The sequence below is a fragment of the Erythrolamprus reginae genome, chromosome 6, assembly GCF_031021105.1.
Source record: "Erythrolamprus reginae isolate rEryReg1 chromosome 6, rEryReg1.hap1, whole genome shotgun sequence".
Taxonomy (NCBI): domain Eukaryota; kingdom Metazoa; phylum Chordata; class Lepidosauria; order Squamata; family Dipsadidae; genus Erythrolamprus; species Erythrolamprus reginae.
This window is the reverse complement of record NC_091955.1, coordinates 35,915,571-35,934,621: the sequence shown is the minus strand read 5'-3', so window position 1 is coordinate 35,934,621 and position 19,051 is coordinate 35,915,571. Positions and strand designations below refer to the sequence as shown.

General features: G+C 42.3%; 1 protein-coding gene across 1 annotated transcript in view; it reads right to left on the bottom strand.

Moving 5' to 3' along the window:
* DOCK4 (dedicator of cytokinesis 4) overlaps positions 1-19,051 on the bottom strand; it is an 826,344-nt gene that overhangs the window by 246,001 nt on the left and 561,292 nt on the right. Inside the window, exon 38 of the mRNA XM_070755516.1 lies at positions 17,714-17,800. Coding sequence (XP_070611617.1) covers positions 17,714-17,800 — 87 coding nt within the window. The remainder of the gene's footprint in view (positions 1-17,713; positions 17,801-19,051) is intronic.

Here is a 19,051-nt window from a genome sequence, read left to right as displayed (position 1 = left end):
CAGGTTGTTCTACTGGTTGATCGCTTTGACTGTCAGGAAGTTCTTCCTTACTTCTAGGTTGAATCTCTCCTTGGTCAGCTTCCAGCCGTTGTTCCTCGTCCGGCTCTCTCATGCTCTGCGGAATAGAGTGGCTCCCTCCTCTTTGTGGCAACCCCTCATATACCTGCATACAGCTATCATGTCCCCTCTGGCCCTCCTTTTCTCTAGGCTATCCATGCCCAGTTCCCGCAACCTCTCTTCATAAGTCTTGGTTTCATGTCCCCTAATCATTTTGGTCGCTCTTTTCTGCATCTTCTCCAGAGTTTCAATGTCTCTTTTGAAGTGTGGTGACCAGAACTGAATGCAGTACTCCAGATGTGGTCTGACCAGGGCGTAGTAGAGTGGTATTAATAGTTCCCTGGTCTTGGAGTGTATCCCCCTTGTTCTGCCGGGCTCTCTGATAGGAGCCTCCCGAAAATTCAAGGGTACAAATTTCAGACACACACACGTTTGAAAATTCAAAACAACGTTCTTTATCACAAAAGTCAAAATAAACTAAGCACTCTTTTTGTATTGCAAAGAGCACTCTTCCCAAAACAACTGGGTAGTCTGTACATGTTCCTTTAAGCAGTCATTAAGTACTTAGCCAGCAGCTGTGGAGAAACTTCACACCCCTTTTTCTTCCAACGAAGTGAGACACACACACACGTTGCTCTGCTTTGGTTTCAAAGGCTTGAAAAAGCAACAAAGTCCAGCACACAAGATTCCTGACTACTGCGAACAGATATTCTTCCACAATGGCCAAACCCACATGCTGCTATTTATAGCAGCAGCCCTAATTACTGGAGCCCCACCCAAACACAGGTGGCCTCCCTTATTCCCTGTAATATGTTCTTACTTGGTCTCTTCTACGCATAATTCTGTGCTTGCATATGTCCAAAATGTCATCATCTGAAGCAATAGAAGATAAGGAAGACTGACTGCTTTGGCTGTGTGCCAAGCCCTCCTCTGCCGAGTCACTCCCACCTTCTTCTTCGTCCGAGGAAACTAAACTCTGAACTGATTCTGTCGGCAATAACACAGGCCTGTGACATGTTGAAGTTTCCCTGCATCCACCTCCCCATTCCCTGGGGCAGGAGCTGGGCCAGAGCCAACCACAACACCCCTGTTGATGCAGCTTAGGATAGTGTTGGCTTTTTTGGCCGCTGCTGCACATTGCTGGCATAGTTGATTATCCACCAAGACTCCAAGATTTCTTTCGCAATCACCAGTGCTAAGTAGGGTTTCTCCCAGGCTGTATGTGTGTCTAGGTTTTTTTTTTTACCAAGGTGAAGGACTTTGTTCTTGTCGACGTTGAACATCATGTTGTTAGTGTGGGCCCATAGTGTTAATCTGTCTAGATCTTTCTGTATTTTCAGCCTGTCCTCTAGGGTGTTGGCTACCCCTGCCAGCTTGGTGTCATCTGCGAATTTGATTAATTCCCCTTCTACTCCCTCGTCCAGGTCATTGATGAAAATATTGAAGTGTACAGGGCCCAGAACGGAACCCTGTTGTACTCCACTGCCTACTTTTTTCCATGTGGATTTGGAACCATTGAGGACAACTTGTTGCATGTGGTTGGACAGCCAACTGTTTATCCATCTGCATGTGTTGTAACCTATCCCGTTTTTTTCTAATTTGTGGATTAGGAGGTTGTGGTCAACTTTATCAAAAGCTTTGCTGAAGTCCAAGTATATGAGGTCTTATGCGTTGTGTTGGTCAACTGATTTGGTTATGGTGTTGAAAAATGATATGAGGTTGGTTTGGCATGATTTGCTTCTGACAAACCCATGCTGGCTGTTGGATATAATGTTGTTTGTTTCTAGGTAGTGGCAAAGTTGTTTTTTAATAATTTTCTCCAGTATTTTTCCAGGTATAGAAGTCAGACTGGTCTGTAGTTGCCCGGGTCAGTCTTTTTACCTTTTTTGTGGATGGGGACTACGTCAGCTCGTTTCCAGTCTTCCGGAAGGTTTCCAGTGGTCCAGGATTTTTGGTAGATGAGAAGTGGTTCCACAATGGTGTCTGCCAGTTCTTTTAGGACTCTGGGATGAAGTCCGTCTGGCCCTGGTGATTTGTACTCGTTGAGCTCCCACAAGTAGTCCCTTATTGTGTTTTTGTCTATGTTGAGTTCGGTTCCGGGGCTATTTGTTGCAGACTTGCAGGTTGGTTGGTAGGTGGTTCCATTTTGTGTGAAGACTGATGCAAAGTAGGTGTTGAGCAGCTGTGCTTTGTCTCTGTTGTCTGTGATTTCATTACAGTCTTCATTTTTTAGTGTAGCAAAAATGACACCGGATCTTCCAACAGCACAGGCTCAGGCAGCGGGGCAGTGGAAGAGAAGGAGGTGGAGGCGAGGGGATTGCAAGCGGCTGCCCCCCCACCTCCACAGCACAGGGCGAGCATGGCGGTCAGGGCATTGTTGTTGGGGCAGCAGAAGCCTGCTGATGTCAAGTTTGGCAGTGAGCAAAGCTGGTTGCTCAGGGAAGCAGCGCATATGAAAAATGCGCATTTGAAAAGTACGCTGCTTCCCTGGGCGGGCGGCTTTGCTGGCTGGGGCAGGGCTTGATGTCAGTGGGCCCCTGATTCCCCAACAGCAATCTCCCAACGGCCGTGGTCCCCGCCCCCCCAGCTATGGACTGTTAGCAGCGCTGGAAGGAGGTGTAAAATCTGATGCGCTGGCACTCACCCGTGGGCCGGATAAATGGCCTCAGCGGGCCGCATGCCCTAGCCTCTCCATAAGCTGGCAGGCTGGCATTTCCATTCATCCCATTCACACTCATCCCATTCACACTCAACAGCTACATTCAACAATTATCCTGCTATAAAATAACCCTCTCCCCAATTCATTAAACACAGTTTCCTTTCTATAAAAATAACACCCCCCCAATTTAATTAAAAAACAGTTAATAGAAATCACATAATCCAGATGAAGATATGGACTCCCCTCTCTTGCCAGGGATATCCTCTCCCTATTAATAAGGGGAAAGTAGAATTCTTTCAAAAATCCTCTCAATCTGAATAGACTGTTTGTTTGTCATACAAACATTGCATTGTATTGTAGTATGTTTAACATAATAGAGTAATACCTCATCTTATGAACTTAATTGGTGCCGGGAGGAGGTTTGTAAGGTGAAAAGTTTGTAAGACGAAACATTGTTTCCCATAGAAATCAATAGGAAAACGATTAATGCGTGCAAGCCGGCTGCCACCACCGAAGGAAGCTTGAGCCTCCTAATCCTCCCCGCCCTTTTGCCATGCATATCATCCTGGGTGAAGCGCTGGGGGGAGGGAGTCAGGAAGGTCCTCCTGCTCCCCCCCCAGCCAAAAACACAAAGGCGGTCTGCCGCCGCCCGCGGAGCAATGGGAAGCTGAAGCCGCCGGTGGTTTGAGCCTCCCTTTGCTGCATGCTGCTTCGCCCTGCCTGTGGTGCTGGGCAAAGTGCTGGGGGGAGGGAGTTAGGAAGATTCTCCTGCTCCCCCCCAGCCAAACACACACCGCCGCCCGTGGGGCAATGAGAAGCTGAAGCCGGCGGCGGTTTGAGCTTCCCATTCCTCCACGCCGCTTCTTCCTCCTGGCTCAAGCGGACGGTGGCAGACCGGCTTTGTGTTTTTGGCTGCGGGGGGAGAAGTAGGACCTTCCTAACTCCCTCTCCCCCCCTAGCCAAAAACCCAAAGCCTGTCTGCTGCCGCTCGCTTGAGCCAGGACAGGAGGGGTGAAGTGATGTGGAGGGATGGAAAGCTGAAGCCGCATGCCGCTTCTTCCTCCTGGCTCAAGTGGATGGTGGCAGACCAGCTTTGTGTTTTTGGCTGGGGGGGGAGAAGTAGGACCTTCCTAACTCCCTCTCCCCCCCAGCCAAAAACCCAAAGCCTGTTTGCTGCCGCTCGCTTGAGCCAGGACAGGAGGGGCGAAGTGACGTGGAGGGATTGAAAGCTGAAGCCGCATGCCGCTTCTTCCTCCTGCCTCCTGCGCCAATGGACCGGGCAACCGGAGCAGCAGCACCGCTGCCATCGTCGCCACGCCTGGCTTCCCTGGCCGCCGCAGGCACCGCGCCTGCGATCTTCTGGGCCAGCGAGGCTCAGCGGCTCCAGCCCCGGCCCCTTTCGGCCGAGCCTCCCAGGCCAGGCGGCTGCCTTCCGTCGCTGAGCCTCCCCGGCCCGGAAGATCGCAGCCCGTGGTGCCTGCGGCGGCCAGGGAAGCCAAGCCGGGCGTGGCGGCGGTGGCGGTGGCGATGCTGCTCACTTCGCCCGGTCCTCTCCTGCCTCCTGCGCCAATGTTCCCCGCTGCGTTGGGTGCCACCAGCCCCGAGTCGGACGCACCCTCGCCTCCTCGCCCGCCACCCACCCGCCCAGGATGCAGACCTGCTGCCTCGCCCCGCGCCCGCCGCCAGCCCGATCCTGCGCCTCCTGCTTTCCCCCCACCAGCCAAAAATACAAAGGCGGTCTGCCGCCACCCACGGAGCAATGAGAAGCTGAATCCTGGCTCAAGCGGGCGGCGGTAGACCGTCTTTATGTTTTCCGCTGGGGGGGAGCAGGAGGACCTTCCTGACTCCCTCCCCCCAGCGCCGGACCTCCTGCCCTCCCTCCCAGCCAAAAACCCAAAGCAGCCTTCCGAACCCGAACGTTCACTGAGAAGCCCCGCCGCCTGGCTGTCACCTTTTAAAACAGTTCGGCGGCCTCCCGAACGCCGAACCCGGAAGTTCGGGTTTGGCATTCGGGTTCTGGAGGCATTCGGGTTCGGCGTGGCTGGCATGGCAGCGGGTTTGTAAGACAGAAAATGTTCGTAAGAAGAGGCAAAAAATTTCTGAACCCCGGGTTCGTATCTTGGGTTGTTCGTATGGCGGGGCGTTCGTATCATGAGGTACCACTATATAAGTATAAAGTAGAGATAGAAAAGATAAAAAAGACATTAGGACAGGAACGGTAGGCACCAAGGTGCACTTATAACCCCTTACAGACCTCTTAGAAAAGGGGAGAAGTCTATTGTAGACAACCTAAGGTTGAAGATTTTGGGATTGGGGGAAGAAACAACAGAGTCTGGTAGTGAATTCCAGGCATTGACCACTCTATTGATGAAATTGTATTTTCTGCAGTCTAGTTTGAAGCGATTTACATTTAGTTTGTATCTATTGCATGCTCTTGTGTTGTTGTTAAAGGTGAAGTAGTCGCTAACAGGGAGTACATTGTGATGTATGATTTTATGAACAACAGTTAAATCAGTTCAGAGGCGGCGTAGCTGTAAATTTTTTTAACATAGTAATTGAAGTCTGGAGGAGTAAGGTAATTTGTTTTGTGAGGAGGAGTGGAGGACTCTTCTTGTGAAGTATTTCTGGACTCCTTCAATTGTATTAATGTCTGTTATGCAGTGTGGATTCCATACAGGTGAGCTGTATTCAAGAATTGGTCTGACAAATGTTTTGTATCTTCTGGTTAGTAGATCAGTGCTTCTAGAGAAGAAGCTGCATAGAATTAAGTTTGTGACTCTTAGAGCTTTTTTGGCAATGCTGTTGCAATGGGCTCTGGCACTTAGGTCATTAGAAATGAGTACTCCAAGATCTTTGACTGAGTGAGAGTCTTCTGTGAATTCAGTTTGTCCATGTGTGTATTTAGTATTCGAATTCTTTTTACCAATGTGTAGGACAGAGCATTTGTTGGATGAGATTTGCAGTTGCCAGTTGTTAGACCGTTCAGCTACATGGTCAAGGTCCTTTTGAAGGGCAGACGTATTATCAGAGGTATTAAATAGCTTAACATCATCAGCAAATAGAACACAATTGCTTGTAATATTGTCTCAGAGATCGTTTATGTAGAGTATAAAGAGAGTAGGTCCTAGGACACTGCCTTGGGGAACACCACTGTTGACTGGAGCAGGATTAGATATGGCATTACCTGTTTTGACCACCTGTTGTCTGTTTGACAGGAACGCTGATATCCAATTGTGCAGTGGTCCTGAGGTACCTTAAGATTTTAGTTTCATAAGAAGTTTGTTGTGAACTACTGAATCAAAGGCTTTGCAAAAATCTATGTAGATTTACATCAATTGATTTACCCTGGTCGATTTGGGTAGTCCATATGTTTTTGCAGTGTAAAAGTTGCAGGTTGCAGGATATTTTTTTTCTGAAACCGAATTGTTTGTTGGAAAGTAGGTTATTTGTTTCAAGGTGGAGTGTAATGGATTGGTTAATGATGGATTCCATGACTTTGCAAGTGATGCAGGTCAAAGAGATTGGTCTATAATTTTCAACATTGCTAGGATCACCCTTTTTGAAAATAGGGATGACCGTGGCTATAGACCAGAGTTTAGGTAGGGAGCTAGTTGTAGAAGATATTTTGAAAATTATGCTTAGGGGTTCAGCCAGAGTTGAGGAGAATTTTTTAAAGAAGTATGCACATAGTCCGTCAGGTCCGATAGATAGAGATGGTTTTAGGTTGTGCAGTGATTTCTTAACGTTTTCTTTGGTAATGTCGATTTGTGTTAGATCATTGAAGTTAGTTGGGGTGCGACTAGGAAATGCTGGGCATGAGCTATTACTATTCACAAAGACAGAGCTGAAGAAGTTGTTAAAGAGGTTGGCTTTAATTGTTTCATCAATATAATCTTTGTTGTTTGGTCCCATAATTGGTGGGATGGATCTAGAATCTTTAAGTTTGTGTTTACAAAGTTATAGAAGGCATGAGTGGATTTCGTGCATAGGAGGTTTTCTTCTTGTTTGATATGATAGTTGGTACATGCAATCTTTATTTGATGACATAAATTTTTATAGCGGTTTTTAAGGTTTGCAGCATAGCCTGTTTTGTTTTTACGCCAAAGTAATCTTTTTTTGGATTGTAGCTTTCTTATTTTTATGGGTAATTTATTCCTCTTGGTTTTGGTGTATATTAGCGGTACATGTGATTTTATGACTCTTTGGATCTCGAGCAGAAAGGTATTGTAATAGTCATCTACAGTGATACAGCTGGAGAATATTGTGTTCCAATCAAGAGATGATAGGTCAGAGTCTATGTTGTCATAGTTGGCCTTCTAGTTGAAATTGGTTGTTCTGCCTTTGGCGTTGTTTATGAGAGGAGGTATGTTGAGGCAAAAGTCAATTGTGCTGTGGTCACTGTTAGAAAACGGTTCTCTTACTTGGAGTCCATAAATTCAGTGTAGACTGTTGCAGAAGATGAGGTCTAGACAGTTGTTGAGTCTGGTGTTGTCAGTAACTAGTTGCATTAGCCCTAGACTAGTGATAGCATTGTAGAGGGTTGAGTGAATGCATTCAGTTGTGCATTCATTTAGGGACCAGTTAATATGTGGTAGGTTTAGGTCACCAAGAAATATGAGGGGATGTTGGTACGAGGTTGCCCACGTTAGCAGTGAGGTTAACTTGTTCACGTGTGAGATGTCATAGTCAGGGGCTCTATAGCATAAGAGGAAGCGGAGTGTGGTGTCTGAGGTTAGTTCACAGATTATAGTTTCAGGGAGGTAAAGTTCTTGTTTAACTTGGATTTGCTTTATGTTGAGTGATTTCTTGTAGAAGATTGCAACTCCACCTCCTCTACGGGTTGCGCGATCAGATCGGAAAATGTGGTAGTCTTTTGTAGTGATAATGGAGTCGGGGAGGGATGTAGTTAACCATGTTTCGCATATAAAAATGATGTCAAATTTGGTGGTTTTTAGTAGTAGAAGGAGTTCGGGTATTTTGTTAGCAATGCTTCTTGAGTTTATTAGTTTACATTTAATGCTAGAAGTGGTTGATGATGAGGAAGTAAGGGGCATGCATTCCTAGTCTTGGTTGAATGGGAGTTGGTTTTGGTTGGAGATAGGTAGGTAGTTAGGATGGATTTGAGCAGTAGTTGTTTGAGGGTTTATGGTTGGTTGTTCTTGGTTGACGGTGAATTGTATGCTGGGATGGTTTTGGATGATGGAGTTTGGAGGGTTAGATGAATGGAAGTGGGTCTTGGTTTTGATGCAGCCAGCTCAGTAGTCGGTGTATAGGCTGGTTTGTCCTTCGCCTTGACGTTTTTTAAGTTCTGCACAAAGTTCTCTGGATTGGTTTCTTTGCAATATGGATAAGTCCGGTCTTGCACGAAGTTTCTTGGGGTTGGGATCATTTCGATTAGTGGAATTTATAGTATTGGTGAATTTACATTTGCTAATTTCATTTTTGCAGATGACTCTGCAGAATTTAGGGGCTGCTGAGCCATGTATGTATTTGAACTCGGGACCGTCTCTTGACACTTTGATGATTTCATCCATAGGGATTACTGGTGCAATGATATTGCGAATCTTGTTGAGATCAGGTTCATTTGTGATAGCCAGGCCAAATAGGATGGCATTGTTATGTTTTTGTTCCCTTTCGAGGGTGTCTTTGATTAATAGGGATATGTTATTGGGATGGTTGGTGGATTGTTGAGGAGGTGTTTGATGTGGTTGCTTGTATGGTGGAGGTAGTGGATGATGGGTTATTGGTTGAGGTAGAGGTTGTTGATGGTCAATTAAATTTCTGTTTGCCTGTGCTGAGATTTTGTTGTCCAAGGATATGAAGCATGCTTGTATTTGTGCTTCTATCTGTGTTTCAATGGACTCAATATATTCTTTTTGTGAGGATAGGGTTGACTCGAGGTTGTGAAATTTATTGGACATTTAGCTTGGGTAGACATGTTGGGCAAAAATGAATACAAGTGGGACCTATTTGAAGGAAGTTTTTGTTTTTGTTTATTTCCAGGCAAGAATTGTGGGCGTAATTTGAGCACATTTGGCATTGGTTACATTCTTCTATATCTAAAGTATTTTTGTTGCATTTATAGCAAATGGTATGTTTGGCAGCTGTATCTTCCATTTGGGGATGTTTGTAAGTGGAGGTTTTTGATTTCTTGTTTGGCATGGTTGATGAGAAAATTTTCTGGGCTTTGGGAAGATTCCTATTTTATTTTTTCCATACCAAATAAGTGTGTGCCATCCCAACTGTAAATCATGTCCCTCTAAGTCTAAGAGTCTCTTATTATCCAATAAGATCCATTCTCTCATCCATATCATTGCTACTGCTTGTATAACTCTCAATTAGGAAGGCCAAAGCCCCCCTCCCAATTCCTGCGCCTTGTAATATTTCATGTTTATTCTCGGTGTTTTCTCTTGCCAAGTAAATTTCAGCATTGTTTTGTTTAATTCATTAAAAAATGTCTTGTCTATTTTTATAGGTATTGTTGCAAATAAGAAAAGTAGTTGTGGTAAAATGTTCATTTTTATTAGCGCAATCCTGCCCATCAGTGATAACTTAGAATTCTTCTATTTTTCCAAATCTTTCTCAATTTGTTTTTTAAGTTTTAAATAATTATGTTCTTTACATATTACACATCTCACTGTAAGTTGGACCCCTAAATATCTAGGGTTTTTTTCATTACCTGAATATGTAGTTAAATCATTCTATTATCTTTCAGCCATATTTTTACTAACATATTTGTTTTTTCTTTATTAATTTTTCTTTTTTTTAACTTTAACTTTTTCATTTAGAAAATAAATACAAAAGTATACATTATCATTACAGATATACATATAGAATCATTTCAAAAGAAAAGAAACAGAAAGAAGAGAAACTTACAAACAGTTAACAGTTGTTCTCTCTTCACTATCTTATTCTGGCTGGTATCTTACTATATATTTTTTGCAGTAGTCCATATCGTATCGTATAAATGTTTACGATCTTATCATTTGGCATATTGCAAATTTATCATCTTGATAAAGATTCTCAGTTTTAAGTAATTTTTAAAGTTATTAATTTTTAATCCAGCCACCTCTCCATATTCTCCAATTTGTCTAATTAGCTCTGTTCCTGACTTTAGGGGATCTTCTAGTATGAAGACTAAGTCATTTGTAAATGCTTGAAGTTTGTACTACTCTTTTTTAATTTTCATTCTTTTGATTTCCTTATTCCCCCGTATTTTTCTCATTAGAACTTCTAATGTCAACACAAATAAAAGTGTGGTAACCAGCAAAGTCTGGTTCCTTTCATAATGCCAACTTTCTCTGTCATTACTTCATTTATCACTATTTTTGCTGATTGTTTACTATAGATTGTTTTTATGGTCCCTATAAATCTTCCTTCAAATTCATGTATTTTAATTGTTGTATCATAGACTGCCAATTCACGTTACCAAATGCATCCAGAAACATTAAAGCTGTCTGCTTTTCTGGAAATTATACACATGTTGTCCCTAATTTGTCTTTTCTGTTAGATCCATTCTGAACTGTATGTATAAAGTCATTAAAAAATTTCTTAAGCCTGTTTGCAATTATCACTGCAAATATTTTAATTTTTAACAATGAGAATGGCCTATAGTTTTTGACTTTTTGCAAATCAGACTCTTTTTGGGGGGAATCAAAGTAATATAAGCTTCCCTCCAAGAGTCTGGGAGTTTAGCTTTCTCAATTAATTCGCTGTATACTTGTAACATTACAATGCTCATGGATGACAAGTGTATCGGTGCTTATTGAAACAGATGTCCAAGTGCCGCCTCTATGTTGTTTGAGGCAGGCAGGATTCCCATTTGCCTTCTCTTTCTTCTCAAGATCCTCATATACGATTGGTAGACCACTGTGTGACACAAAATGCTGGACTTGATGGGCTTTGGCCCGATTCAGCATGGCTCTTCTTATGTTCTTATGTTCTCAATGTCTCTTCAAAGGTTTTGTATAAGTCTGCTGGCAAACCATCTGGTCCCAGTGCTTTACCATGTTTCTGTTTCTTAATTGCCTCAGTTAATTCCATCATCATTATTTCTCTAACAAAGTCTTATATTTTTCTGGTGTTTTAGGTAAATCTGTATTATCCAAATATTGTTGTATATTCCTAATGGCGATCTTTCCCTGTTTATAAAGTTCTCAATAATAATTCCATGTTATCTTCTTTTTATCTTCCTCTTAAAAGTGTGTCACCATTCTCATCCTCCAGTTGTTTAATCCATTTTCTTTCTTTCTCCTTTTTAATTTCATAAGCTAGTCATCTTCCTGGCTTGTTTGCTTGTTCAAAATAAATTTGTTTTGCTATTTTAATGTTCCTTGCTACTTCATCATTTCCCAAAATATTTAATTTATATTTTTTCAGTTCCATCATAATCTTAACTTTATGATTTTGTGAGACTTGCTGTAACTGATTTTCCAAATCCATATATTCTACTTCCAATCTGCTTTTAGCTTCCCTCCTTAAGTTATTCCTCTTCCTTGTATATGCCATGATTAGACCTCTTATATAAGCTTTAGCAGTGTCCCATAGTATCTGTAGAGATATGCCTTCTTTTCTATTTTCCTTGAAGAAAAATTTCATTTTTTTCAAAATATATATCCTTTTGTTGTAAAATTTCCTGGTTTAAGGTCCATCTTGTCATTTTTCTTTTCCCTCTCCATTTACCCATTATGGGGTTGTGATCTGCCCATGTACCAGTTTCAATATCTATTGTTTGTATATCACTTAATAGTTCCAAATTGGTCCATATCATATCAATTCTCGACCATGACATATGACTACTGGAACAGAAAGTCAACTGTCTTTTATTTAGGAACTTTTCTCTCCATATGTCAAACAAGTTCAATTCTTCCACCATGTTAAAAAAGGATTTTGGCAAAATTTTCCTTTGTGTCTTATTCCTTTTAGTTAATTTTTAGTCTAAATTAACTCTTACAATTGCATTGAAATCTCCCATTGAACAGATATTCACATAGTTTCATTTGTTTATTTTCTCATGAATTTAGAAAAAAATTATCTTGATTTTCATTTGGCGCATATATTGCCACTAACAAAGTTTTTGTTATTCATAAGTATTTCAACCATTAGAACTTTTCCCTCTTCATCTAAATGAATACGTTTTAAGTTGATATATTTTTAAAAATATACAAGGCTATACCTCTTTTGGCCTGATCAATCATTATTATATATAATTCTCCCAATTACGTACACTCTAATAATTCCTCATGTTTTTTCTAATATGTACTTCTTGCAGACAAATTATATCCATATTCAATTTTTTAAAATTTGCTAAATATTCTGGATGTCTTTATATTCAAATTTGATCCATTTATATTCATCAAAATCATCTTAATTTCATCCTCCATATTTATTCAAGTTGTATTTAGGCTTTCGCTGATCTAGTTATCCTTATATCTCTCTATTCTTTTGGATCTGGTGCCATTGCTTCTTCTAATTCCATCTCCTGTAATATCAACTCTTGTTCAAATTCTTGTTGTTTCTGTATCTCCACTAGTGCTTCTTTTTGTTGCCTCCTTTCTTTTTGTTCCATCTTGGTCATGACCTATAAAGCCTTATATGGCTTAGGACCAGGTTACTTGCAGGACTGTCTTCTGCCTCACATATCCCAGTGGCCGATTAGGTCCCACAGAGTTGGCCTTCTCCCATCAGCTAGGCAATGCCATCTGGCAGAACCTAGGGGAAGAGCCTTCTCTGTGGTGGAATGAACTCCCTCTGGAGATGTGTACTGCCCCCTCCCTCCTGGCCTTTCACAAAGCCTTGAAGACTCAGCATGAGGGGCCATGAGTGCCGATACCTAACTCTGGCCGATGTTATGAGTGGCTAGACTAGTGGCTAAGCAATGTCGGTGGCCAGGGCCTGGGGAAAGAACCTTCTCTGTGGCTTCCCCGGCCCTCTGGAATCATCCCTCCAGAGATCCGTATTACCCCCACCCTCCTGGCCTTTTGCAAGATTTTAAAAACTTATATTTGCCGACAGGCCTGGGGACATTGAGCTTAATATTTCGCTATGGTCGAGAATATGCTTGCATGATTGTAGTTAGAATAAATGTGAATGCCTGATTTTTATATCTTTGGGGTTTTAATATATCAGTTTTAGGTTTGGATTTCTCCTGCTATGTTTTGTGCTGTATTTTATTCTCATTTATGTAAGCCATATAACCAACCATATAAATAAATAAATAAATCTCTCTTATTGCATAAAATTTTGCCTTAAAAAAAATTCTGCCTTATTAACCATGTCCAGTTACAATCTTTGCTCATGCCATACCAACATTATGCCTTCCAGTGTCAACCATCTGAAGTTTACTCCTTTCTCAATCAATTTCTTTGTTAGGAATTGATATTCCCTTCTTAAATCTCTTACTCTTCTTGGTACCTGTTTCAGGGCAATGATCTTTTTTTCTTTAGCCTTAATAGTTGTGTTCCTCAATTTCTGCAAGAGTTCTGTTCTCAATGCTTTTTTCATAAATCTCAATGGACAATTTATATCTCATCACATATCTAGTATGTATTCTATAAGCTTCACCTATATCATTCAGTATTTTCTTTTGCTTTCCTTCAAAACATCAGCCAATAATTCCTCCATAAGCTCATACATTTTCTCCCTTGTCTTCCACCACATTTTGAAATCTTAGATAAAATTCTGATTGCGCCATTTCTAACATTATGATTGTTCTTTCCTGTCTTCTTTCCTGTCGTCAAAATCTGCCAGCTCATTTCAGTTGCCGCAACTTTAGTTTCCACTTTTTATAGATATTGTTCATTTTTTGCCGTCAGCTCTTTCATTTCTTTCATATCTTCAGCCATCTTGTTAACATTATATTTGAAACCTCCATTGCTGCCTTTGATATCTTTATTTGATTCGACTTCTATGTCGATCCATCCCAACAGAACTCAGGGCGGCTTACAGCAATATAAAAATACAATACAATAATAATAAGTCAAATATTAAATACTAAAACAATAAAAAACCCATTACAAAACCCCACAAAGCAGTCCAATCAAAGCAAACATGCATACCAATCAAACACAATTCAGCCATGACAGATGTAAGTATTCATGGCCCCCAGGCATGCTGGCAAAGCCAGATCTTTATGGCCTTTTGGAAGGTCAGTAGGGTTGGGAGCAGTACACACATCGGAGAGGAGTTGGTTGCATAGAACCTACATTGCTTAGTCCAGTGCTTTTCAACCAGTGTGCCACGGCACACTAGTGTGCCGCGAGACATGATCAGGGGTGCCGTGAAGCTGAGCTTCTGAGACAGGAAGCTGAGCTTCCTTCCTCGCACCTTCTTTTTTGGGCCTTCTTCGCAGCAGGTGAGCTTTGGGGCCCGGGAAGAGGATGCTGGCAGCAACGGCACCAGGCCATAGCCAGGGTGCGGCGGCTGCGAGCGAGAGCTCCAGGGTGGAGGCACTGGCAGCGCCCTGTCCAGCTGGAGCTTCCCTGGTGACGGCAGCATCAAGTGACCTTTGGGGCCCGGCGGGAGGGCAGCGGGAGCGGGAGTGCACCGGCAGCAGTGGCACTGGGTAGGAGCCGGGAGGCGGCGGTTACGAACAGGAGTTCCAGGGCGGAGGCAGTGCCCCGCCCTGCTGGAGCTTCCCTGGTGGTGTCAAGTGATTTTGGGGCCCAGCGGGAGGGCACCGGCAGCGGGAGCGCACCAGCAGCAGCGGCACCGCGCAGTAGCTGGGAGGAGGTGGCTGCAAACAGGAGCTCCATGGCTGAGGCACCGACAGTGGTGGCTTAACATGTTGCTGGATGCCATACATGCTGGCGCTGTGGAGCTGCCACTGGCGCGCTGGCTGCGCCGGGACAGAGGTGCCAGCCCGCACCCATGCCCAGCGCAGTGCCAGCATGTACGGAGTCCAGCCACACATCCAGCCGCCGCTGCCGGGGCTCCCGCTTGCAGTCAACCGCTCTGCCGCCACCCCATGGCTACTGCCCAATGTCGCTGTTGCCAGCATGGTGTATGAGAAAGAGAGATAGCAAGAGAGACATAGCAAGAGAGATAGAGAGAAAGCAAGAGAGACAGAGAAAGAAAGCAAGAGAGAGAAAAAGAGAGAGAAAGACAGAAAGAAAGCAAGAGAGAGAGAGAGAGAGAGAAAGACAGAAAGAAATCAAGAGAGAAAGAAAGCAAGAGAAAGAAAGCAAGCAAGAGAGAAAGAAAAAGACAGAGAGAAAAAGAAAGCATGAGAGAGAGAGAAAGAGAGGGAGGGAAGGAGGGAGAGAGAATGAGATAGAGGGAGAGAGGGAGGCAGAGAGAAAGAGCAAAAAACAGAGGAAGGAAGGAAGGAAGAGTAAAGAAAGAGGGATGGAGACAGAAATAGAGCGAAAGGGAGGAAGAGAAAGAGAATTTTTTTGTCCAAACTTTTTTTAGTCCCATCACCACCACCACTCAATGTGCCCCTGGATTTTATAAGTGTAAAAAATGTGCCGTGGCTCAAAAAAAGGTTGAAAACCACTGGCTTAGTCAACGGGACCTGGAGAAGACCAACCCTATGTGAAGTTCTTGGTCTCTGGGAATCTGGCCCTAAGCCATGTAGGGCTTTATAATCTGGCCCTAAGCCATGTAGGCTTTATAGGTAATAACCAACACCTTGAATTGTGACCTGAGACTAATCGTGAGTCAGTGCAGCATGCAGAGTGTTGGTGTTATATGACGGCTCGCATGGCTACAGTCTGGACTATCTGAGTCTCTGAACAATCTTCAAGGATAGCCCCATGTAGAACGCATTGAAATAATCAAGACGGGAAGTGATGAGGGTCTGAGTGACTGGGTGCAAAGCCTTCTGGTCCAAATAGTATACTGCAACTGGTGTACCTGGTGAACCTGGGCAAAGGTCCTCCTGGCCAAAGCCGAGAGATAGTAATCAAGATTCAGCTGTGGGTCCAGGAGGACACCCAAGTTGCAGACCTTGTCCAAGGGGGATCAAAGTCCCTACTCCAGAACAATGGACAGACAGATGGAGTGGTCCTTTGAAGGAAATGCCCAGAGTCGCTCGGTCTTGGTTGGGTTGAGCTTGAGCCTGTTGGCTCCCATCCAGACCCTTACAGCTTCCAAACACAGGCACATCACATCAACCGCTTCACTGAATTGGCATGGGGTGGAGCTGTATTATAATAATCATAATCATAATGATCATAATGATAATAATGATCATAATAATCATAAAATCATAACAATCATAATAATCATAATAATCTTAATAGTAGTAGTAGTAATAGTAATAATAATAATAAAAACTTTTATTTACAATGCCCTTTTAACAAAGGGCATAACAGCAAGCCATATACAACTAGCAAATACAGACAGTAGGCAATACACACACTTAACTAAAACACAACTAATAAAACCACAAAACTTGTTAAAAACATTCCCAACCTCTCCAATGTCTTCCCTTCTCACTGATCCCCAGAACAAGAATGTTTCAATCTGCCAAATCAAAGAGGAATGTCTTCAATGGCCTGCATGTTTTGTGGTTTTATTAGTTGTGTTTTAGTCAAGTATATTGCCTACTCTCTGTATTTGCTAGTTGTATATGGCTTGCTGTTATGCCCTTTGTTATACCCAAAGTTCTAGGGGAAGACTGTTCCACAGACATGGGGCTAGATCTTGAAAGGCCTGCAATTTTGATGTTGCTGTACATGTCTGTGGAATAGTCAACCGACCCTTCCCTACCAAACGTAGGTTCCTCGATGGTGTATACCAAGATAAATAGGTCGCCAAGTAATTTGGTGTGTTAGAGTGCAGGGACTTAAATACCATCACTAACAGTGATTGGGCCCTGGCTCGAATTGGCAACCAATGTAGAGATCTATGTGAGGCTGACACATGGGATGACTTGGAGAGGTTTAGAACAACTGGTTCTTAGTATGCTGATGATACCTCACCACATGCCATTGGATGATCTCACCCAGTGGCTTCATGTAAATGTTAAATAGTAATATTTAATATCTTTAATATCTTCACGTATCTCCTGCAACTCTAAGATCATATTTTTAACTCTGCCATTAACTTGTCTCCATCTGTTGATTTCTGACCTGGACTGGATACTGGTGCTGTGGCTGCTGCTGCTGCATATGATGGTATCTTTTTTGATGCCATTCTTATCTTTGACCCAAATAAGGTTATATTTGTAATCCAAATATGATGTGGCAACCCCCCCCCCCAAAATTGAAAATTGAAAAAATGAGAAAAAGAGGGGTGGGAGAAAATTATATCCAGTTGGAGAAAAAAAAAGTATTAAAGAAGGAGAAAAAGATCAAAAATTTAATTTAAAAGATAAAAATAAAAAATAAAGAAAAAATCAATAATTCGGTCCAATATAATAAATGTTGTAGAAAAAAAGGGAAAAAAGAAAATCCTAAATACCCAAACTTAGAGCAAAAGATGAACAAAAAGGAATATAAAGAAAAAACAACTCCAATGATAATGCTCTTGTTTGCCTTAATCCAATCCCATTAAGGATAAAAGAAAATCACTCCGCACAATTCACAGCAGGTGCACCCCTTCTTCATCTCTCCTACAGAGACACTCCGGCCCAAAACAGACCCCCAAAAGCTGTGGTTCGATCACTTCCCCATGGTGAGCTACCATGGGAAACGATCGTATCATCTCAATGTTGGCTTCTCTCCCCTTATGCAATAAATATTCATTGATACTATGCGGTAAAACAAAAGTTACTATTACACTTTCATTCTGAGTTTCAGCAACGGAAGATGAATGTATCTCTGTTTGATCAAGTATCTGATTCAGCTGAAACTGACAACCCAAAATTAATAAGGTAGGGACATTAGACATCACACTATATTTTGTTTTCTTTAGGTTATTAGGTTATTTATTTATTGTTGTTTTTCTCAACTTTTGCTTCAAGGGATTATCTTAAATTCAGGTAAAAATGGTAGTCTAATTGTGAAAGACTGTGTGAATAATATTTATATTTTTAAAAATCTATTTCATTACCCGCATCTTGCTGAGATTTCTGTAGTCATAATAGCTTTCATATTGCTCGGCAATCTTCCTGCATAAAATAATACCATTTTCCCAGCACTGCAGACAAATAAGAAAGAGATATTTTCAGCAGATCTGAAGATTTTAATCTGTTCCCAACAAACATTCAGGTGTGTCCTGTTAGCAGTTCCATCTCTGCCTTAACAATCACTAATATTATCCAAAAGAAAGAGAACAGCTGTTTATGAAAATTGACAATAAATTAAATGTAATTAAATTTCATTCACAGATGTTCATAATAACTGACTTGCCAGGTTCCTAGACTGTTTTATTCATGTACTACGGAATACTACTGGCAAAACTGTGGACATAGCCTTATTCAAATATTTGGTATATGTAGCATAGAGAGAGTCAGAAGGTATCACTAATGCTGATTGAAATCACTTTGCTCCTTGAAGCAGAGCTTATATATTGGCTTTCATCCCTACTAGGGCCAAATTTTGATACACTTTGCTTGATTAGTGCTTGATTAGTAAAGGGTTCTGTCGATATTAGGTTGATTAAAATATATATGTTTAAACAGGGGAGCATATTGATCAATATTTCTCAAAAGACCCAATTCACTGCAAGGGAATAGAATAGTTCAATTCTCCTCCACATATATTTTTTTATGATATTCATTTTAAAATACCCCAAACAGAGTTTAATGTAAAAAAAATAGTATTTTTCTAAAGAGTGTACCACCATTAAAGAGTGTTGTGTTTGGGCCTGGGCCAGCCGTTGCTCCCACAGATGGGAGAGACACGGCACAAAGTGAATGCGAAAGCCTGGCTGACAGCCAGGAAGATGTGGCAGACAGCCAGGAAGACATGGCAGACAGCCAGGAGACGAGGCCACTGGTACGCAGGATTCAGCAGACAGCCCAGGGGATTTGGCATGGAGTCCCTCAGACAGTCTTTCATCTCTGGGTTCTTCTGCAGATCAATGTATTGATCTACGTAGCCGAAGAGCTATGCAAAGAAGGGATCGCTTTAAGGAGTATTACAAGTCATTTTAGGAGCACCTGGGCTGGGTGTGGTTCTTATACTGAGGCCTGGGTGTGGTTCCCTTAATGAGGGCTAAAGGGATAAAAGGGAACAAAGCCCAAGGCAAACTGTGGTTGTTTATCTGTGTTATTTTGTGGTTCCTGCTCTGAAGTTTCTGTTCCGTGCCATTGGAGTTTTCAACCCAGCTTTTTCAGACAAGTGGGAGGTGAAAACTCTGGGACTTGCTGTTTGCTCCAAAGATTCAAAAGGACTCCTGAAACGTCTTGGCTCATTCCAGGTTGTCTTTGTTTGTTTTTTCCTGTGT